Source organism: Coregonus lavaretus, assembly GCF_964263955.1.
Source record: "Coregonus lavaretus genome assembly, chromosome: 33".
Lineage (NCBI taxonomy): Eukaryota > Metazoa > Chordata > Actinopteri > Salmoniformes > Salmonidae > Coregonus > Coregonus lavaretus.
The window spans coordinates 21,126,599-21,150,313 of NC_140020.1; the positions used below are offsets into that span (position 1 = coordinate 21,126,599).

General features: G+C 44.3%; 1 protein-coding gene across 2 annotated transcripts; it reads right to left on the reverse strand.

The window, feature by feature from the left end:
- Positions 1-3,341: 3,341 nt before the first annotated feature.
- On the reverse strand, positions 3,342-23,047 carry LOC311108670 (nuclear receptor coactivator 7-like). Of its 2 annotated transcripts, XM_084151378.1 has the most exons (18): positions 22,913-23,047; positions 22,250-22,387; positions 19,433-19,581; positions 18,043-18,206; positions 10,280-10,350; positions 9,897-10,004; positions 9,709-9,810; positions 9,490-9,615; positions 9,218-9,402; positions 8,565-8,719; positions 7,773-8,408; positions 7,533-7,695; positions 7,261-7,411; positions 6,919-7,047; positions 6,631-6,783; positions 6,454-6,549; positions 6,250-6,323; positions 3,342-5,261 (listed from the first exon to the last, which is right to left on the reverse strand). In XM_084151378.1, the coding sequence occupies exons 3-18, from the start codon at positions 19,468-19,470 to the stop codon at positions 5,126-5,128; spliced, it is 2,487 nt and encodes an 828-aa protein (XP_084007504.1). In that variant the 5' UTR covers positions 19,471-19,581; positions 22,250-22,387; positions 22,913-23,047; the 3' UTR covers positions 3,342-5,125. The 2 variants fall into 2 exon arrangements, with proteins under 2 accessions (XP_084007504.1, XP_084007503.1); XM_084151377.1 differs by lacking the exons at positions 19,433-19,581; positions 22,250-22,387; positions 22,913-23,047 and having other exon boundaries at positions 18,043-18,424.
- Positions 23,048-23,715: the final 668 nt, after the last annotated feature.

The window sequence follows — 23,715 nt, forward strand, 5'->3', positions numbered from 1 at the left end:
AACTTGTTGTGTAATGTTTATGTCCAATTGCCGATGAGCACTGTTACGTTTTATCTATAATTTCTCTTCATTATTTCTCTTCATATGACAAGGATTAAAAAGAATTTGCCAGTAGATTGTTGACTTGATTCATGATGATGACTGCTAGCTAAGATTTTGAAAGTATGATGTTGACATGATCAGTCCAATCAAAGTTACTGTAGATATAACGTGATTTGACATTTTATCTGTGGCCAATGACCTTGAGCATTCTTGGATGGGCACTTCTAATGTAACTCTATGGCAGCACCCAAGAGGCTTGTATTTTCGAGCTCTACCCTTAGATTGGGCGGTGACCTCGTGTCCCCATGAGTGACAGAACACTGAGCCAATCACGGTGCAACTAGAGAACATTACCAACCACTACGCTCCGTATTTTCCGCTGGCTGCCCCACCACCACAGAAAGCACTGAGCTAGGCTGAAACACCTGCATTTTGGAGCTGCCTTACTCAAGAAAGCAAAAAAGAGACCATGTTTGTATGTGGCTTTATTAACTCAATGATATACAGTTGAAGTCAGAAGTTTACATACACTTAGGTTGGAGTCATTAAAACTCGTTTTTCAACCACTCCACAAATTTCTTGTTAACAAACTATAGTTTTGGCAAGTCGGTTAGGACATCTACTGCATGACACAAGTAATTTTTCCAACAATTGTTTATGGACAGATTATTTCACTTATAATTCACTGTATCAAAATTCCAGTGGGTCAGAAGTTTACATCCACTAAGTTGACAGTGCCTTTAAACAGCTTGGAAAATTCCAGAAAATTATGTCATGGCTTTAGAAGCTTCTGATAGGCTAATTGACATAATTTCAGTCAATTAGAGGTGTACCTGTGGATGTATTTCAAGGCCTACCTTCAAACCCTTTGCTTGACATCATGGGAAAATCAAAAGAAATCAGCCAAGATCTCAGAAATATAATTGTAGACCTCCACAAGTCTGGTTCATCCTTGGGAGCAATTTCCAAACGCCTGAAGGTACCACGTTCATCTGTACAAACAATAGTACGCAAGTATAAACACCATGGGACCACGCAGCCGTCATACCGCTCAGGAAGGAGATGCGTTCTGTCTCCTAGAGATGAACGTACTTTGGTGCGAAAAGTGCAAATCAATCCCAGAACAACAGCAAAGGACCTTGTGAAGATGCTGGAGGAAACAGGTACAAAAGTATATATCCACAGTATAACTAGTCCTATATCGACATAACCTGAAAGGCCGCTCAGCAAGGAAGAAGCCACTGCTCCAAAACCGCCATAAAAAAGCCAGACTATGGTTTGCAACTGCACATGGGGACAAAGATCGTACTTTTTGGAGGAAAAAGGGGGTGCCTTGCAAGCCGAAGAACACCATCCCAACCGTGAAGCACGGGGGTGGCAGCATCATGCTGTGGGGGTGCTTTGCTGCAGGAAGGACTGGTGCACTTCACAAAATAGATGGCATCATGAGGAAGGAAAATGATGTGGATATATTGAAGCAACATCTCAAGACATCAGTCAGGAAGTTAAAGCTTGGTTGTAAATGGGTCTTCCAAATGGACAATGACCCCAAGCATACTTCCAAAGTTGTGGCAAAATGGCTTAAGGACAACAAAGTCAACGTATTGGAGTGGCCATCACAAAGCCCTGACCTCAATCCTATAGAAAATGTGTGGGCAGAGCTGAAAAAGCGTGTGCGAGCAAGGAGGCCTACAAACCTGACTCAGTTACACCAGCTCTGTCAGGAGGAATGGGCCAAAATTCACCCAAGTTAAACAATTGAAAGGCAATGCTACCAAAGACTAATTGAATGTGATGAAAGAAATAAAAGCTGAAAGAAATAATTCTCTCTACTATTATTCTGACATTTGACATTCTTAAAATAAAGTGGTGATCCTAACTGACCTAAAACAGGGAATTTTTACTGGGATTAAATGTCAGGAATTGTGAAAAACTGAGTTTAAATGTATTTTTTTCACATTGTTTGCAAACTGATATGATATATTTTTTATTTATTCTGATAAAAATGTGGGGCTCAAAACAGGTGGGTCTCTGCCCTACCTACCCCGAATGATGGGTCGCCACTGATTCATTTGTGCATGTCCATCACCCATTTCGTATATGTTACAAATTACAACTCATTATGTTTTACGAATAAGCAAAACGCACAATATGTTACGTATTTTCCAAAGAAATTATATGTTACAAATTCGAGCTAGGTGGCTAACGTTAGCTAGCTCGCTAATATTAGCTAGACTAGGGTCTAGGGTTAAATTGAGGAGTTAGGTTAAAGGGTTAAGTTTAGGGTTAGGTGAAGGGTTAGCTGAAAGTGTTAAGGTTAGGGTTAGCTAAATGCTAAGTAATTGCTGGTAGCTAAAAAGTAGTAAGTAGTTGAAAGGTTGCTAATTAGCTAAAATTGTCCGTGATGAGATTCAAACTCACAACCTTTTGAGTTGCTAGACATTGGTGTTATACTCCCACCCATCTAACCACCCTCCTTTCGTTTTTGCCTTGAGTAACCATCTGTTTTATGTAACCATACCAAATGTACATATCATACTAAATGGAGTGTCTCGGATTTAGGTACAGAATAAAACGAAATGCTCGGAGACCAGGTTACACTTTGGTATGTTCTATTGAGAACAGTCTGGGACTCGTTTCCTTCTCAAATATATATTACTTAAGTCAGATGTAATTAACCGCAATTCACTGGTCTCAAATATAACTACGATACACAGAACCATGGCGGACCCATTGTAAAATGAGAGGCTTTTCTCCATATTAAAACGTGTCCAAGTGAAACATGCCTAGCTCTGCCCACTGGAGCGTGGTTTACAGAGTGTTCTTTGAAATAAAATATCTTCACATTCCAATTGATCGAGTTCTCACCACGCCGGCCTGGATCCATGGCAGAGTCCTCCTTCCTGCTGGGCTGACTTAGTAGCTCTGTTTGTCTGCTTTGTATAGCTCCCATATCTTATGATAGTTTATACAGTTTTGCCCTGTTTATAAGAACTATAGTGTAGTAGTCAATGAAAAGTTGTGGTAAGTCAAGTCCAACCCCTGGGCATAAAGGGGTATTTTGTCATAATAGTTTTCCTATCTGGTGAAAGGAAATAACCCAGCTCAGACACCAAGCACCAACACCTGCTAGATGTTGAGCAATTTAATAAATCCTAAACTATTTTGCAACATTGTCTGCTTTACCTATAGTGAAATGTGCCTATGTAGCCTACATAAGATAATAAGTAAATAAGTAAGCAAACCTTGGAAAGGTAAACAAGTGGATGTGTGCGAGGGGGGAGTGTCTCAGGCTGGCATCGTATTATTTGTTTATTATTTCGGTTTAAACGTGGCAACAATACAATAAATATCCTCGGTGATATTCACCTATAATATGACAGTTTTGGATTCACAGGAAATAACACTTTGGGAACATTCACAGTGAGAACACAACATCTATTACACAGAAACAAACAAAGCCACACCTATAAGGATTTGTGAATAGTAGTATGCAGAAAGAGGAATGTCATTTAAGCAGTATTGTCTGTATTACAGCTACAGTATTTTCTGTATGTCATGCAGTAGGCCTAGTCAGCTCATGGTAACTTACTTGATACAGACACCAACACTCCATTTATCAACATTGGTCTGGAAAACAGTGGTATAAGATCTCAACAGCACACGTTAAGAAAAAACAAAATGGTATATCCCTTTCTTTCCCGAAATCTCAGTGGTCACCGGTCCTTCCCTTATGTAGTGGCAGAAAATGACAATAGTGGCAGGTTTATACACAAACAAATGATTGATGTTAATTCCACAGACCAGACCAATCAACTTGGAGTTACTTATTGAACCATCTTACACCTCTCTACTTCCCTTGGTTCATGTGTTCTAATGAACACTTGAGTAGACTAAACTCTCATTCTGCTGTAACTCTCTCTACTTACAGAAACACACCTTAAACAAAGAGAAGGTACAGTTGGTCAAAGATGTGACAGACTAATACCGCCTTGAGATTCTTCAATCTATTTAGTGCTTGGATGTATCAACCATGTGGCCGATCTGATCACAGGACTTCCGAAAAACTGAAAACAAACCAACACATTCACCAAAAAATACAATTCTATAAAAAGGTGAAACTATTTCAAAAGGCATACATTCTTTGTACAAATAAATCGTAAGAAATTATAAAAATGTGATGAGAAACACAAAACAGATACAAAAGTAAAATAAAACCTCATTTGGTAATTGCAAAACCTCCCCACTTTATGTTCCCTTCTTAGTGGACAGATTTTGGAAAGCGAGGGACATGGAATGCTCTGAAATGCAATGTAACATTCTCATTCAGTCTAATTAGGACTGGAGACATGAGAACAAGACAACCTTCAGTGAAGGTAAGTCTCTTTTCTTTGTAAACAATTACTCCTATATTTAAAGTGGTTTTGGGGCAGATGTATTTTGGAAGAGAAATTAGTCTCAAAATACCTTTCTCCTCTTTTCACATCAGTTCATAACATGTCAGGGAAAAACGATTGCTCCTTTTGTTATCAACCAGAATATTCTGATTTGCTGCGTTTGTAGAGAATTGATAGTCATGTTTACTCATCTGTTACCAGATGCCTTGTTCCTTTTTTATGTGCATTGCACCCACTAGCCCCATCCCTACTACAACAATCTCACATTTCATTGCCTATGTTTTGATAGTGTTTTAAATTAACTTATGACTGATTCCGTTAGCTAGGCCAATTGCAGGACAATCGCTCGCCTCTTTGATCCTCCAGGAACTTGTCACTCTTCTCCGAGTGGGTAGAAGTTTTGAGTTCTGCAGGCAGGCTGCATGCTGGGATAGCTGTGGGCGGCATGGGAGGTATAAGGCAGCCAATAGAGTGAGAGGAAAATACAGCCACAGCTTCTCACACCACTGCCACCCTCAGGACAAACCACATCAAACCAGCTGGCATAAACCATGACACACACCATGTCAAATCATCAGCTTCCCATTCTGGTAGAGTAAGGGATGGGCGTTGAAGCTAGGTCATGGTCTCCCCCCGGGTGGGTTTTGGGGGGGGGGGGGGGACTGGAGGAGGTGGAGGGAGGGAGGCTACTCGAAGGCCCAGACCTCCACACTGTGGATGATGAAGTCTTTCTGGGTAGAGAGGGGCTGGTTGTGGAAAGTGGCACAGCTGGAGGTGGTGCCGTGGTACAGGTCAGCATCCAGCCACAGCCCTATCTGACCTCTAGGGAGAGGGCGAGGGAGAGAAAAGGGAGGGAAGGAGAAAGAGGGAGAGAGACAGGGAAAAGTCAGACAATCTCATGACAACTACCAGTTGACTTCAACCGAGAGCGAGAGAGCAGGTCACACAAAGATAGTCTCACATTGCTCAACCACATACAGTACCTTCAGAAAGTATTCACACCCCTTGACTTTTTCCACATTTTGTTGTGTTACAGCCCAAATTTAAAATTGATTCAATTGAGATTTTGTGTCACTGGCCTACACACAATACCCCATAATGCCAAACTAGAATTATGTTTTGACAAATTAATTAAAAATGAAAAGCTGAAATGTCTTGTGTCAATAAGTATTCAACCCCTTTGTTATGGCAAGCCTAAATAAGTTCAGGAGTAAACATTTGCTTAACAAGTCACATAATAAGTTGCATGGACTCACTTTGTGCAATAATAGTGTTTAACATGATTTTTGAATGACTACCTCATCTCTCTACCCCACACATACAATTATCGGTAAGGTCCCTCAGTCGAGCAGTGAATTTCAAACACAGATTCAACCACAAAGACCAGGGAGGTTTTTCAATGCCTCGCAATGAAGGGCACCTATTGGTAGATGGGTAAAAACCAGAGCTTGAATAATTTTTTAAAAGAATAATGTGCAAATATTGTACAATCCAGGTGTGCAAAGCTCTTAGGAGACTTACCCAGAAAGACTCACAGCTGTACTCACTGCCAAAGGTGATTCTAACATGTACTGACTCAGGGGTGGGAATACTTATGTAAATTAGATATTTCTGTATTTCAGTTTCAATAAATTTGCTAACATTTCTACAAACATGTTTTCACTTTGTCATTATGGAGTATTGTGTGTGGAAGGGTGAGATTTGTCAAAATTGATAAAATAATTTTTACTACAGGCTGTAACACAAAATGTGGAATAAGTCAAATGGTATGAATACTTTCTGAAGGGACTGTATATTCAGATACACTCACCCTCCTCCTCCCATCTGAAGAGAGTCTATGTTGCCTTTCACAAAGTAGGAGTTCTCCCCAGTCCAGCGGTACACCTGAGCACAGGAAAAGCAATCCACAGCAAGTCAGGCAGCAAAGCAATGACAGAGGTCAAACATTCATTATAAAACTTGAACATAGGTATGTGGATAAAACAAAGAGTATACATATGAGAGTATGTCTGACCTTGATCTCAGGGCAGAAACTGAAGAGGAAGGTCTCTCCCGTGCCGTAGCAGTGCTCACTTACTCTGAAGGGATGGGTGGAGTATCCCCCAAACAACTGGGGGGGGGGAAGAGAAAAAGAGAGCGAATAAAACTCAAGAGTCCAATACAAATTGAGCACCATGGTCAGTGTGTGTACCTGGTTGTCCATGTCTTTGATGACCAGTAGCACAGGGCTGTCCACCTCTAATAGGCTCCTGTACAGGGTCTTTAGGCTGGTCCCGTGTTCCACCGTACTGTAAGCCAGTCGCCATGGATACCCCTGCACCCGCGCTGGCAGCCGACACGCAAGCTGTGGGGAGAGAGAAAGACACGTGATTCAGGAAAGTGTGTATTTCTGAGTTTGTGTAGGTGAAGTCACACTGTTGCAGTTGGTATGTTTTCTTGATTGAAAGTGTTTTGTGTGTCATGGCATGTGTGTGTTTACCTTTTCTATGTGTGTGTCCTGTAGCAGAGCGCTGGGATCACTGAGCATGGGCAGTAGATCCGCCAAAGGCTCCTCCCCATCGTAGCTGCCAAAACTCTGCCTGCGCTTCGCCTCGTTGATGGTGATGATCTACGAACACAACCATGTACGGTCAGACATCTCAACCGTACAGTCAAAACACACTAAACTCAATGCATGGTCAAACCATTGAACACAGCTTGCTCCAAACACAAAAAAACGCACATACAACCACAGTTACAAAACACTTGACTACAATGCGAACATATAACACCACAGTCAAAATAATACTCTCATCTGTGCGGTCATGCCATGTGAACTCACCTCCCAGCTGCGAGAAGACTTGGGGTCACTGAAGAAGTTATCGATCATGTTGAGCTCGTCCTTCTCTACAACCACAAAGCCCTGCTCTCTGGCCTCCTTACCGTACACGTCAGGAGACCACTGGACGAAGAACGCATACAGGTGGTCCACCCTGAAACACACCACACATTTATGTTTCAGAACATTCATTCAACGTTTATATCATTGTGAATACACCACAGTTCTCATAAAGAGGTTCTGGCTGTGACTGTTCTCATTGGTTGACCTCTCACCTCTCCTGGGGCACAGCAAACCAGTACTCCGGCTGCTTTCCTCGCGTGTGGGCGGGGCTGGATGTCCGGCCAATGATGAAGGATTTCCTCATGGGCTTGCCCACCTTGAAGCAGAGGAACATGGGTGGGGTCTTACTCTTCTCCTCTGTGGAGAGCAGCATGTCTGCAGAGAGAGAGAAAATATGTAATATTGAAACAATGCAGTACAAGAAACTGCACAAAACGCTTCTGAACACTCACTTTGGATGGGCGCTTGCATCCTCTCCAGCAGCCAGGACTTCACCTCCGCCTCGTTGCTCCTCTTCCGCTTCTCTTCCTCACTCAGCCCCTCCTCTACCATTGGTCCGTTCTGCAGCTCCTCTGCAGGGCTGGGTTCCTGAGAACTACATTTCCCCGAAGCCGCAGCGGTCTCACTCAAGCTCAGCTTCCTATTTTGGTCAATTTCTGATTCTGATTGGTCGCTAATGCTAACACTGTTCACCAGTTGCCCTGTAGAGTTCCCATCTTTGGCTTGGCGTATGGCTAGACTAGCAGGCTTCTCCTTCAACAGTTCAGTGTCTTTCTCAGTCTCTGAAAGGACAGGCAGTGATTCTGTAGTTTCCTCAATGGAGCTGTTCTGTACCAGTCCTTCATCCTCCTCCACTTTCTGCGAGGTCAGTGGGACTGGGTCAGAGAGGGACTGGTCCTGGGACTCTGCCTGTTTAGGGGAACTAGATCCTGGGAGCTCTCCCTGCTGGTCCTGGCTGGTAGCACTGGCAGGCGGTCTGGATCCACTCACTGGTTCCTCAGCGCTCCCGTTCAAGGGAAGCTCCAGCTCTGTGAAACCCTCGTCTGATGGAGACTGGTCTGCTGGCTCACACTCTGCCCTTTCTATGACTGGGATATAAGAAAACATGCGGTATTATTAAAATGACCACATGGATCAAAATATTGCTCAATTCATATTCAGCATAAGCTATTTTGATTCATATTGATTTTCTATGATTCATCCTGCTCCAATACAGATCATTGTGTGTTATCTCTCAGTCATACCCGTCTCTGACAGGGCAGAGTCGACGTCGTCCAGGACGATGGGTCGTTTGGGATCCAGCGCCTCGTAGCGGCTGAAGGGGTTGAGGTCGCTCTCTGAGGGCAGCTCCTCCCACTCCCCGGGCCTATACAGAGGACACAGATCCTGGGGTAGGTCTCTGTGCGGGGTCAGGAGTCAGGGGGCACCACACGCACATCGCAACGGAGGATGGGAAAATTAAACAAATCATAAATGAACAAAATGAAAATGCAACTCAAAAACAGAACACAAATAAAAGGGAATTCAAAAGGCGAAAATTATAATACTACAAATAATAGTAACTAAACAACAATGAACTAGCTAAACGAAAGAAAAAAAATGAATGAGAGTCATGTCTGCCCTTACAATCTGGAACAGGAAACCCTATAGCATGAGCTCGGCAAGTCAGTTAACCTTTTCACCTCAGAGGGAGAAGAAAGAACGAACATGGGAGAGAGGGAGAAGAGTGCAGGAAGAGGTAGAAAGAGCAAGAAGACAGAATGCGACACATAACGAATAAGTAAGAAAAGCAAGGTTAAGATAAGATCAAGAAAGGGGGAAAATAAGGGTTTAAATAGGGCGTGAAAGATGAATTGACAGCGCGAAAGAGTCTCAGGATGACAGGGTGGGTCCTTACGACGGCAGCGCGTCCTTCAGCTTCATGCGGGAGATGTCGTCATAGAGGGCCACAGACACCACCTCCTCCATGGGGCAGATCAGGCCGTACTCCTCACAGCCGTGCTCGATCACCAGGGGGTCCGACTTGTGAGGGTCAAACATGATGTTGTTGGGCGTCACGATCATCACCCCTCCCACCACACCCTGGGAGACACAATAAAAGACAGGAGTTTAAATCTCTGTTGTGGTGGTTGTTTTCATTTCAAAATGGCCTCCGGCGTGGCCACTCACCATTCCGTCAGTGAAGTACTTGCAGCTCATCTTGATGAACTTGACTATGGCGGGGCTCTCGTCCTCGGACAGGGGAGACCGCTCACGTCGTAACGGTCTTACTGACCTGCCGCTGGAGTCTCCATCCTGTAACATTGCCAGGCAACATGGACGAGCAGAGAACTAGGATCAAATTGATGACTTTAGTCTGGTTCTTCTTAACAAGGAGAACTGACTTACCTGTGACACCTTCTCTGATAGGCCATTGGTGGAGGTGGGGTCAGAAGAACCCACAGACTGAGAGTCGGCTTCCGATTGGCCCATGTCAGGAACAAACAGCTTCTGCAAGGGTGACGGACAGGTGTGTTAGCCAATCAGAAATCCAGGATTGACAGCAGGAAGTGGTGTGTTATGTGCTGAAAGCTCACCTGTCCAGGATAGACACTGCGGGAGAAGAGGCGGTTGAGCTGCACCAGTTTGTTGGGGTTGATGTTGAACTTCAGAGCAATGCTGTTTAGAGATTCCTGGGGTCCCACCTGTAACATGAAGTTACATCCTTGGTAAATGTGTATTATTTATTACCAAAAGTATCAATCTATCCAAAGCAAAATGCAGCATGAAATACAAAATTAGAAAGCAGAAACCTTGAATCCCTGAATTGCATGCAACTTATTTGCTATTTTATTTAATTACGAAAAGAAAACTTGAGGTTTATTGTCCACATTGCTTTCCTAAGCTAGAGTCTGAGTCCGAACCCCATGTGGGAGTTGTAGTGTCAGAGGGTGGAGGTAGTGAGGCAGCCTGTACTCACAGTATACTCCACTGTCCCGGGGGGCCTCCTCTTCTCTCTCTTGGCCTGGCTGCTCATGTTGCTGCTGTCATCTGAAAGACAGCGAAATAGGTCACGGACACAGTATAGAGATGATAGCCTGAAAACAGCTCAAAAATCGCTCAGCTCATTCAGAAACACAAATGCATGTATACACAAACTAGCGCACACTGCTTTAAATAGAACTATATTAAAATCAAAACCCTTGCTCGCTCACACACACACGGAACACACCCGGCTAGCTAGTATCGTAGTGAACTCTCTACACTACAGTCATAGTCAGCACTTATTACCAGAGCCAGTTCATTAGAACACCCTCCCACTACTTCCTCTACTCCAGCTCCTCTATAGAAACTGGAGGATTTACTCAGCATTGTACAGTAGGCTGTGAGGAGTCCAGCTGTGGGTCACTGTACATCTACACAGAGTTCACCTCTTGTACAGAGCGGTCACTTATTCATTACTGTCTTTGTACTAACTAGTGGCTGTTAGCTTTATCAGATCAAGAAATAGTCATAATATAGACCAAAAATAGTATTTCTGTGTCCTGTCACTAAGTGAATGCAGTGTAGGCCTACATAGACTCCTTGGTCAGTGAGTGCATAACTAGGATGATAGGACTATCTTTTCGCATTTAATAACATGTTTGTATGGTCATTACGCAACATCCTCGGAATTAAAAGGCTGCAGACTAGGGATGTTAACGGTTAGTCACTTATCGGTCTATAGGTTAATTTGCATAATTTTGTAGAATGAAATTGGTGTCCAAATTTTACAAATCTCGTCAGTCATAAAACCGGAAACAGTGTCGGAGTCGACCGGAATTATTATTTTGCCGAAAATAGTATAGTGAGTGTATAGAGTAAGAAAGTAGCTTGCTTAATGTCAACTAATGGCTCTGTCTCTAGTCAGAGGGAGCCATGAGCAAGCCAGAGTGGAGACTCATTGCTAGGCAACTCAGACACAGGCTGCAGCAGTGGAGCAGAGGGAGAGAGAGAGGAGCAGCTCTCAGCAGCTATTAACAGCTAAGCTAGCAGTAGCAAACAAAAAAGCTTCTCAGAATTTCACTCCTGGTTTTCATATAAACTTTATTTCGTTGTCCAGAAGCCAAAATCCTAGTTGTTGCATATTTAGATTTTCCCTCTAAGTTTCTAATGAAGATTAGGTTTTTTTCTGCATAGAAAATTTACTTTATTTTAAAAAAATCATTTTTCGGGGTAAACTTAAACGACTAGAACCAACAATCACCTAAATAAAGGCTTTACAGTCAGGGAGAATCTAAAATCCCAAAATTATGCATTTAGGATAATTTGATTTTGCTATAATGTTTGAGTCACTCAGATCGCATTGCAGGAAATTAGCATTAAAACTGAAAAATTCTCTCTCCGCCACATGGCAAAATGTGTAGAATTTCATTTTGTCACTGTGGCCAACAGGAGTGCCTCTAAAATTTCCGATCAGCCATGCGGTAGCAGAGAGAACAGTCTATGACTTGGGTGGTTGGAGTCTGACAATTTGTTGTGATGTACTGGGCCGACCGCACTACCTTCTGTAGCGCCTTGCGGTCGGATCCCAAGCAGGTGCCACACAAAGCGGTGATGCAGCCAGTCAATATGCTCTCAATGCTGCAGCTGTAGAACTTTGAGGATCTGAGGGCCCATACTGAATCTTTTCAGCCTCCTGAGGAAGAGGCATTGTCGTGCCCTCTTCACAACTGTGTTAGTGTGTTTGGACCATGAAAGATCCTTATTGATGTGGACACAGAGCAACTTGAAGATCTTGCACCATCCCATTTTGCCCTCAGAACAGCCTCAATTCGTTGGGGAATGGACTCTACAAGGTGTCGAAAGCGTTCTACAGGGATGCCGGCCCACGTTGACTCCAATGCATCCCACAGTTGGGTCAAGTTGGCTGGATGTCCTTTGGCTAGTGGACCATTCTTGATACACAACGGAAACTGTTGAGCGTGAGAAACCCAGCAGCGTTCTTGACACAAACCGGTGCGCCTGGCACCTACTACTATATCCCATTCAAAGGCACGTAAATATTTTGTCTTGCCAATTCACCCTCTGAATGGCACACATACACTCATGTCTCAAATTGTCTTAAGGCTTAAAACTCCTTATTTAACCTGTCTCCTCTCCTTCATCTACACTGATTGTAGTGGATTTAACAAGTGACATCAATAAGGGAACATAGCTTTTACCTGGATTCACCTGGTGAGTCTGTCATGGAAAGAGCAGATATCCTTTAAATTACAGTGTTAAATAACAGTAATATGTGAGCATTTTTTTGTGAACAAATGTTTCATTTTGCCATTATAGTAAGGTTGGTAGCAACATGGAAAATCGTTGTCGAAATCTGTTGCAGGTCAAGTCGACTACAAAATCCACAATGCAATGATCTCGCTATAGGCTGGCTAGCAAGCAAACGTAGTTACACACAATAACCAAAAGACAATACCAGGTAGTTAGCTGTAAAATCGCCTAAACAAACTGCACTATTAATTTAGGAGTCCACAATCTGTCTGACATTCGCAACGACAGATATACTTTTGAAGAGATGGGAAACGTTGCCCATGCTATGCCAATGCATTCTGGGCGATTCTGGGGCAAGGAGCTCTCTCCTTCAGGGAGTGAATGGGAGTTTATTGGCCGCTAGCTAAAAACCCAACATTTGCACAAATTTCATCAACAAGAAGTACAACATTACAAATATTTTCTGACATGTGAGATATTAATTATCGTATAGTTTTGGAATCGTGACATTATGTACTTTCGAGGAAAATAGTTTATTGACATATACACTGACTTTGAGAAGGGATTGCGTAACGATTAGCTTAGCAACCGCGTGACGCAGCATGACAACGTGAACGCGATTGGACGACAGTCTGCTGGGTGGGGCGTTATACGTTCCTTCATTCATTGATTCCTATCTCCTTTCTATAAGATCTCTGGCAACTGCACCATGCAATGCATCCAGACAAATAGGAAAAATGTGCTAGACCCTCCATTCAATTACAAATTCGAGGTAGGTTTATCGCAAAAATATGATCAATTGCTCATTTGAGAGAAGACATCCTCCCGAGTTATGACATCGGCCAGTATTGAAATCTGAAATGTATGATAGACGTTTTTGCGATCAAAAATTCGTATTCCTATTAACTTCCAGTGTAGTGAGAACGACTAAATCACGGTGCTACGTAATACCGGCCGGATTTCTGCCTGCTGAAAATGCCAATAACTCACACGTGAAAACATGAAGTGACCCAGAGAAATCGATAGAACATCACTCAGAGATGCACAAAAACAATATAACATTCAAAATGGGTGAACCTTTCCTTTAATGTTTTGTACACTCAGTGTTCTTTAGTGTTGAATATACACTCTTTAGGCTACTTGTGATAGTTCATACGCAGCACACTTCTAATGCCAGGATGATACTGTGGTATGCCATTGAAAAACATGGAGAATTTGGCCTGCCAACTGGCTCTCTCCATCCAACCAAAAGAATCCGAAGGGAGAGCTGAGGATATCCAACCAATTGTCCTAAAATCTGCCAAATCATCAAAAACTGGAAAGACTATGAACAGAATCTAGTCAGTTATGCAGCTTCCTTAGGAAACACTACACAATATACAGTGGGGAGAACAAGTATTTGATACACTGCCAATTTTGCAGGTTTTCCTACTTACAAAGCATGTAGAGGTCTGTAATTTTTATCATAGGTACACTTCAACCGTGAGAGACGGAATCTAAAACAACAATCCAGAAAATCACATTGCATGATTTTTAAGTAAATAATTTGCATTTTATTGCATGACATAAGTATTTGATCACCTACCAACCAGTAAGAATTCCGGCTCTCACAGACCTGTTAGTTTTTCTTTAAGAAGCCCTCCTGGTCTCCACTCATTACCTGTATTAACTGCACCTGTTTGAACTCGTTACCTGTATAAAAGACACCTGTCCACACACTCAATCAAACAGACTCCAACCTCTCCACAATGGCCAAGACCAGAGAGCTGTGTAAGGACATCAGGGATAAAATTGTAGACCTGCACAAGGCTGGGATGGGCTACAGGACAATAGGCAAGCAGCTTGGTGAGAAGGCAACAACTGTTGGCACAATTATTAGGAAATGGAAGAAGTTCAAGATGACGGTCAATCACCCTCGGTCTGGGGCTCCATGCAAGATTTCACCTCGTGGGGAATCAATGATCATGAGGAAGGTGAGGGATCAGCCCAGAACTACACGGCAGGACCTGGTCAATGACCTGAAGAGAGCTGGGACCACAGTCTCAAAGAAAACCATTAGTAACACACTACGCCGTCATAGATTAAAATCCTGCAGCACACGCAAGGTCCCCCTGCTCAAGCCAGCGCATGTCCAGGCCCGTCTGAAGTTTGCCAATGACCATCTGGATGATCCAGAGGAGGAATGGGAGAAGGTCATGTGGTCTGATGAGACAAAAATAAGAGCTTTTTGGTCTAAACTCCACTCGCCGTGTTTGGAGGAAGAAGAAGGATGAGTACAACCCCAAGAACACCATCCCAACCGTGAAGCATGGGGGTGGAAACATCATTCTTTGGGATGCTTTTCTGCAAAGGGGACAGGACGACTGCACCGTATTGAGGGGAGGATGGATGGGGCCATGTATCGCGAGATCTTGGCCAACAACCTCCTTCCCTCAGTAATAGCATTGAATATGGGTCGTGGCTGGGTCTTCCAGCATGACAATGACCCAAAACACACAGCCAGGGCAACTAAGGAGTGGCTCCGTAAGAAGCATCTCATGGTCCTGGAGTGGCCTAGCCAGTCTCCAGACCTGAACCCAATAGAACATCTTTGGAGGGAGCTGAAAGTCCGTATTGCCCAGCGACAGCCCCAAAACCTGAAGGATCTGGAGAAGGTCTGTATGGAGGAGTGGGCCAAAATCCCTGCTGCAGTGTGTGCAAACCTGGTCAAGACCTACAGGAAACGTATGATCTCTGTAATTGCAAACAAAGGTTTCTGTACCAAATATTAAGTTGTGCTTTTCTGATGTATCAAATACTTATGTCATGCAATAAAATGCAAATTAACTACTTAAAAATCATACAATGTGATTTTCTGGATTTTTGTACAGTATATACACACAGTACCAGTCAAAAGTTTGGACACCTACTCATTCAAGGGGTTTTTATTTTTACTATGTTATACATTGTAGAATAATAGTGAAGACATCAAAACTATGAAATAACACATATGGAATCATGTAGTAACCAAGAAAGTGTTAAACAAATCAAAATATATTGTTCAAGGTAGCCACCCTTTGACAGCTTTGCACACTCCTGGCATTCTCTCAACCAGCTTCATGAGGAATGCTTTTCCAACAGCCTTGAAGGAGTTCCCACATATGCTGAGCACTTGTTGGCTGCTATTCCTTCACTGTGCGGTCCAACTCATCACTCTCCTTCTTGGTCAAATAGCCCTTACACAGCCTGGAGGTGTGTTTTAGGTCATTGTCCTGTTGAAAAACAAATGATAGTCCCACTAAGCGCAAACCAGATGGGATGGAGTATCGCTGCAGAATGCTGTTGTAGTCATGCTGGTTAAGTGGGCCTTGAATTCTAAAGAAATCACAGACAGTGTCACCAGCAAAGCACCCCCACACCTCCTCCTCCATGCTTCACTGTGGGAACCACACATGCAGAGTCAGTGAACGGATGATCTCCGCGTCTCACAAAGACACTGTGGTTGGAACCAAAAATCTCAAATTTGGACTCATCAGACCTAAGGACAGATATCCATAAGTCTAATGTCCATTGCTCGTGTTTCTTGGCCCAAGCAGGTGTCTTCTTCTTATTGGTGTCCTTTTAGTAGTGGTTTCTTTGCAGCAATTCGACCATGAAGGCCTGATTCACGCAGTCTCCTCTGAAAAGTTGATGTTGAGATGTGTCTGTTACTTGAACTCTGTGAAACATTTATTTGGGCTGCAACGAGGTGCAGTTAATGCTGAACTTATCCTCTGCAGCAGAGGTAATGCTGTGTCTTCCTTTCCTGTGGCGGTCCTCATGAGAGACAGTTTCATCATAGCGCTTGATGGTTTTTGCGACTGCACTTGAAGAAACTTTAAAAGTTATTGAAATGTTCTGTATTGACTGACCTTCATGTCTTAAAGTAATGATGGACTGTCATTTCTCTTTGCTTATTTGAGCTGCTCTTGCCATAATATGGACTTGGTCTTTTACCAAATAGGGCTATCCTCTGTATACCACCCCTACCTTGCCACAACACACTGATTGGCTCAAATGCATTAAGGAGGAAAGAAATTCCACAAATTAACTTTTAACAAAGCACACCGGTTAATTGAAATGCATTCCAGGTGACTACCTCATGAAGCTGGTTGAGTGAATGCTAAGAGTGTGCAAAGCTGTCAACAAGGCAAAGGGTGTCTACTTTGAAGAATCTCAAATATAAAATATATTTTGATTTGTTTAACACTTTTTTGGTTACTACATGATTCCATATGTGATATTTCATAGTTGATTTCTTCATTATTATTCTACAATGTATAAAATAGTAAAAATAAAGAAAAACCCTGGAATGACTAGGTGTGGCCAAACTTTTGACTGGTACAGTATACACAAACTTATATGGACACCCCTTCAAGTTAGTGGATTTCAGCCACACCCGTTGCTGACAGGTGTCTAAAATGGCCTTACTGAAGAGCTCAGTGACTTTCAACGTGGCAATGTCATAGGATGTCACCTTTCCAACAAGTAAGTTTGTCAAATGACCGCCCTGCTAAAGCTACCCCGGTCAACTGTAAGTGCTGAAGTGCGTAAAAATCGTCCGTCCTCAGTTGAAACACTCACTACCGAGTTCCAAACTGCCCCTGGAAGCAACGTCAGCACAATAACTGTTCGTCGGGAGCTTCATGAAATTGGTTTCTATGGCCGAGCAGCCAAATATCCCCATGCGTAATGCCAAGCGTCGACTGGAGTGGTGTAAAGCTCGCCACCATTGGAATCTGGAGCAGTGGAAACGCGTTCTCTGTAGTGATGAATCACGCTTCACCATCTGGCAGTCCAACGGACGGATCTGGGTTTGGCGGATGCCAGGAGAACTCTTCCTGTCCCAATGCAGTGTCAACTGTAAAGTTTGGTGGAGGAATAATGGTCTGGGGCTGTTTTTCATGGTTCGGGCTAGGCCCCTTAGTTCCAGTGAAGGGAAATCTTAACGCTACAGCATACAATGACATTCTAGACGATTCTGTGCGTCCAGCTTTGTGGCAACAGTTTGGGAAAGGCCATTTCCTGTTTCAGCATGACAATGCTCCCGTGCACAAAGCGAGGTCCATACAGAAATGGTTTGTCGAGATCGGTGTGGAAGAACTTGACTGGCCTGCACAGAGCCCTGACCTCAACCCCACCGAACACCTTTGGGATGAATTGGGACGCAGACTGAGAGCCAGGCCTAATCGCCCAACATCAGAGCCCGACCTCACTTATGCTCGTGGCTGAATGGAAGCAAGTCCCCGCAGCAATGTTCCAACATCTAGTGGAAAGCCTTCCCAGAAGAGTGGAGGCTTTTATAGCAGCAAAGGGGAGACCAACTCCATATTAATGCCCATGATTTTGGAATGAGATGTTCGACGAGCAGGTGTCCACACACTTTTGGTCATGTACTGTACTTCTGACCCTTTGTTAATGTGTCCCTGTGCCTATAGAAAGGTCCTGTGTGTGTAGTGTGTGTTTTACCTAAACCTTCAGGTGGGTTTGGTTTCATCCTCTCCTGGGGTTCAGAAAAAGCAGGGAGGTCTGGGCAGGAGATGACGGGCGTCTTCGAGGACGAATCTGACGGGTTCTTCTCAGCCATAGCCTTCTCTGATTGGCTCTGCTTGAGCTGTCTCCGTCTCTTCAACCTGAGGATATGGAGAAAGAGGTGGTCAATCTGTTTACTTCCACTCAACCTTATGAACATTTGATTTCACTACCAATTAAAGTTTCCTGTGAAAAACTCAAAACGTTGCTGTCTTTTGCTTGCTCACTTTCTCCCCACTCTCCTTTCTCTGCTCCTCTTATCCTCTGTCCTTTTTCCTGATTAATTATTGATAGGTCAGGCGGTGATGTCATCGCATCTCCCACCCCCGCCTGCGTGGGTTCATTAACAGGGGAAGCTGCAGTTAACTAAGCCGACATGGCAGCATGCAGCTCTAGAGTCGGATTGAAACGGATTGTAAACAAGGCCCTGGCCATGTAGGCCCAGTATAGAAAAATTGGGAGAGAGAGGGAGAGAGCGGGGCAGGGAAATCAAAATTCAAGGAAAACAGATGCTGTACAGGCAAAGGACATGTGAAAATTGAGAAGCAGAGAGCTAGACAGAGAGAGCTAGACAGCAAGAGTTACAGAGTGTAATGGAGGAGCACTGGATCAATAGGTTTGGAGAGAAGACAGACCGATACATTTCTGGCCTTCCAATAGCCACTCCTCCATTACGGACACAGCAGCAGAACATACACAGATCTAGTAAACGTTTCAGGAGTCCACTTAGAAATTCCACACAGCACACTCCTGTTTTACACAGGGACATTAGCAAGAGCGGAATGTTGAGATTTTCTTTGGCGCTTTACCTTTTTATCCCCCTCTTGCTTTCACTCTATCCTGGTAGCAGAGGAATAGCTGGTCTGCCTGCGTACTCACACAGCAGCAACCTCCTTATCCCAGTAGACAGAGCCAGGTTCTCATGCATCCATCACCACTCCTGGGTGTCTCATGCTTCAGCTACTTACAGGGATAGAAATCCAGTCCGCTACTCTACTGTGCGTGAGTGTTGACGCATGACTCCATTGCATCAGTATCAGGTGTACCCAGTGCAGTGAGGGCCAGATGGCTACAGAGCACTACTCAGTTAACAAAATGTCAGTCAGAGTACGCAGACAGAACAAGTGGACAGTCACTCAATGCACCGTAACAAACAGCATAATCCTGTCCTCCCTCAATCGCTATGCAAACAGTGAAGCAAAACAGTTGCCCCATGCTGGTAACACACACTAAAACCCACTTCACAGGCTGCCTCTAAAACCTCAACACTAAAAACACTTTGGCATAGGCCTAACAGAGGCTATACACAGAAGCACCTTTCACTTACCTGGCAAAGTAGCCCGGCTTCCTCTCTCTCTTCTCCATCAGTGCGGTATCCTAAAGCTGCATGTACCCCAACACACACACACGCTCCGAGCCTGTGGGCAAAACGATCCCCACTCGTCTCCCTTTCCACAGTCTTCCCACTTCCTTATCCTGGGGGAGGAGAACATTTTTTATTGAAGGGAATTAGTGGTGGCTATTAGTGGTGGCTATTCAGCAGCCTGATGGCCTGGGGGTACAAGCTATTGGCCAGTCTGTTAGTTTTAGCCATGATGCTCCTGTACTGCCCGCGGCTGAGTGATCAAAGCGGGGAGAACAGGCTGTGGCTTGGGTGGCTGAGGTCCCTGATGATCTTCTTGGCCTTCCTGCCACACCTGGTGTCGTAGGTGTCCTGGAGGGCAGGCAGTGTGCACCCAATGGTAGTGCCTTGCAGTCAGCAGCGGTGGAGTTGCCGTACCAAGCTGTGATGCAGCCCAACAGTATGCTCGATGGTGCTCATGTTGAACACTGAGCGTCCTCAGGGACAGACCTAATTTCTTCAGCCTCCTGAGGTTAAAGAGTCGCTATCGTGCCTTCTTCACCACGGTGTCTGTGTGGTTTGACCATTTCAGCTCCTCACATGTGTACACCGAGGAACTTGACGTTTTTGACTGTCTCCACGGCGGCCCCGTTGATGAGGATGGGGGTGTGCCCAGCCTGAATCCTCCTTTAGTCCACAATCAGTTCCTTTGTTTTGCTGATGTTGAAGGAGAGGTTGTTTACCTGGCACCACACCGTCAGAGTGCCTACCTCCTCCCTGTAGGCAGTCTCGTTGTTGGCAATCAGGCCTACTACTGTCGTGTCATCAGTGAACTTGATGGAGTTGGAACTGTGTGAGGCCACGCAGTCGTGGGTATACAGTGAGTACAGGAGGGGACTGAGGACGCACCCTTGTAGGGGCCCCATGTTGAGGATCAGTGTGTAGGTGGTAATGTTGCCTACCTTCACCACCTGGGGGTGGCCTGTCAGAAAGTCCAGGACCCAGTTCCATAGAGAGGTCAGTCCCAGGGCTGTGAGCTTTGTGGTGAGCTTAGAGGGCACTATGGTATTGAAGGCCGAGCTGTAGTCGATGAACAGCATCCTCACATATGCATTCCTCTTGTCCAGGTGGGTGAGGGCAGTGTGCAGTGCAATGGCGATTGCGTAGTTCGTGGATCTGTTGGGCAGTAGGCAAATTGGAGAGGGTCGAGTGTGTCAGGGAGGGAGGAGGTGACCTAGTCTTTGACTAGCCTGTTGAAGCACTTCATTAAGTGAGTGCTACTGGTCGGTAGTTATTCAGTTCAGTTACTTTCCCTTTCTTGGGCACAGGAATGATAGTGGACATCTTGAAGCAAGTGGGGTTAACAGCCTGAGCTAGAGAGATTGAAAATATCACAAAACACAACAGCTAGCTGGTCTGCACATGTTCTGAGGGCGCGGCTAGGGATGACGTCTGGGCCGGCAGCCTTGCGAGGGTTAACGCGATTGAATGACTTACATATGCCCTCCGTGGAGACCTTAAGCACGTGGCCTCAAGCACGTGGCCTCGTGGTCATCAGGGGCTCACCTCGGCAGCTCAGAGTCGTTTTGCTCAAAGCGTGAGAAAAAGGTGTTTAGCTCATCCGGTAGGGCGGCGTTGGTGTCCATGCAGTGACAGGATTTATTTTTGTAATCCGTGATAGTTAGAAGCCACTGCTACATACGCCTATTATCCAAACCACTAAATTGCTCCTCCAGTTGTCCCTATACTTGTGTCTCGCCATCTTGATCGATCTGCATAGGTCGTATTTGTACTGTTTAACCATACAACTGTCCCCGGTTACCATGCCGTGTTTATAAGCAGCACCTCTCCTTCAGTTTCCCATCAATCCACGGTTGAAGTTTTGAAAGATACCATCGGTATCACATTATCTATGCATTTTTCGATAAATCCGGTGACTCAGTAAAAGCACATCCCTCGGCTTCCTAAAGAAAATGGCCCTAGTCCTAAAGAAAATGGCCCTAGTCATTCAGCTCACAATTTGATTTAGCTACCATCTTCATCAGTCTTTTCCAGTTGCATGTTAAGGCCATAGTGGTTGCAATGACATGATCTCATTCTGTTATCATGTTTGCCGTGCTATCTGCTCATTTGCAAAGCATATTGCAAACGCATAGCTTATCAGTCTCAAATTCCACTGTGTGTGAGAGTTTAATATTTGCCTTTCGATTAGTGGGTGGTTATGAATAGGTGATTATGGGTGCATCTTATCCTGATCCACTGCAACAGCTCACAATGAAAAGCATAGCAAATTGCTGTAGTAACCAATGTTTTATTATACACATTGGTAGTAACTCTCTGAGCAACTGCATTATACTCAAGGTGATACTGACTACTCTCTTCATGACAGGTCATCTCTTTTAGATAACTAACTAGGGACTTTTTTACAATACCTAACGTTAGCTGCATTACGTAACATTTTTGATGGCTGTAGGCAGCTAACAAGTGCAGCAGAAATTAAACACCCAACATTGAGCCTTTTGATATTGGCAGACAATCTAGAGCCAAATAGCTAGCTAGACAGCAACACGGCAAAACTATAGCAATTAACGTCGTTAGCTAAAATGTTTCTATCCGTTAACAGTTAACGTTATCGTTTTCTAACTCTAACTTACTGTTGACCTAGCTAGCTAACTTACTTCGTCTTCTAAGAGAACTAGCTATCTAGCTACGTTAGGTAGCTAGTCAAGATTGCTAGCTCATACAAGCGAAAGCTAGCTTTAACAGCTAACTAACGTTTGCTAGCTAGCTTAAATTACCCACCGTGTTTCTAGCTAACGTTACATCCTTTGCTTTGGTTGCTTCGCTTGTTCCTGGTGCAGCAATTCAGAGATTTCCCGATAATTATGTAACGTTATGCAACCTGGGTCTACTGACTGTCTGGATGTATGTTGCGCGAAGCTGTGGAGAGAGAGGACACTTTCAGCTACGCAAACGGGACAAGGTCCACACACAACTGACAGCTGAGGTGATGCTGGCTCAGCTCGTTAACCGTAGCCTAGCTTCGTCAAATATTACGTTATCTGTGGCTGCGTAGGCACATTCATTAGCCAGTTTGTTTCTGATCAGTGCTATCTGGGATCCTTGGGACGTCCCTACCCCCTAAACCCTAACGTACCTTTACCAGAACCGCTACATTTCAACTTCAAATGGGGGGGTAGGGACGTCCCAAGGCTTCCATTCGGTCGCGTGGTTATCCTTTGGCAACCAGTTTATAAATTAACGTGAGCTACGATTTCCAAATAGTGGACATTCATGCATAAAACGTTGAAATATCATCCAATGGTAGCTACGTGCAAACATAACTACATTTTCATACGTCGAATACAAAAACAACCAGTCCAGTTTACCTTACCTCATGCCATGGCATTTTCAACCTTTTCCTGTTTACGCATGCACAGGGACAAACGTAAATTAATCGCTTACCACATAATAATCTTCAGAATTGACTTTGTCAAAGAAACAAAATAACAATGGCTCTACAACGATTGTGAAAACTGGGGACATGTTCGGGTTAAGTGGGTTAAAATCTTCCTCGAAGTCGGACAAACATGACGTGAGACATGCCAAAATGTAGCCCAACCGGCCGGTCGCCAGATGGCCCTATTATTCCTTTTACATCGTTTGTAATAATAGTGCCATACCATCTGGCGGCCGGTTGGGCTAGCCAAAATGGGGGTTTTCAGAGAAAACAACTAATTTATTATAATGAAAACAAACCACTATTGGAATTTTCAACATGGTTTAGTTAGAGCTTAGATGCATGTGATCCAACTGTAAAATGTTGTGTTTTATCCAAATTTACACACAATGTCCACGGATGACGCCATCACACTGCCCTATCCCATCTGGACAAGAGGAATACCTAGAGGAATATCATTGACTACAGCTCAGCCTTCAACACCATAGTACCCTCCAAGCTCATCATTAAGCTTGGGGCCCTGTGTCTGAACCCTGCCCTGTGCATCTGGGTCCTGGACTTTCTGAGGGGGGCCGCCCCCAGGTGGTGAAGGTAGGCAACAACACCTCCACTATGCTGATCCTCAACACAGGGGCCCCACAAGGGTGCGTACTCGGCCTCCTCCTATACTCCCTCTTCACCCATGACTGCGTGGCCATGCACGTCTCCAACAAAATTATCAAGTTTTCAGATGACACAACAGTGGTAGGCCAGATTACCAACAACAATGAGACATCCTACAGGGAGGTGTTGAGGGCCCTGGCGGAGT

Excerpts from the sequence above, each read along its gene's own strand:
- LOC311108670 (XM_084151377.1), bottom strand. The coding sequence starts at position 18,265 with ATGTTCATAAGGTTGAGTGGAAGTAAACAGATTGACCACCTCTTTCTC. Across the intron at positions 10,005-10,279 it reads CCGGGACAGTGGAGTATACT|GTGGGACCCCAGGAATCTCT; the intron begins GTGAGTACAGGC and ends TTCATGTTACAG. Across the intron at positions 8,409-8,564 it reads CTCTGCCCTGTCAGAGACGG|TCATAGAAAGGGCAGAGTGT; the intron begins GTATGACTGAGA and ends CTTATATCCCAG.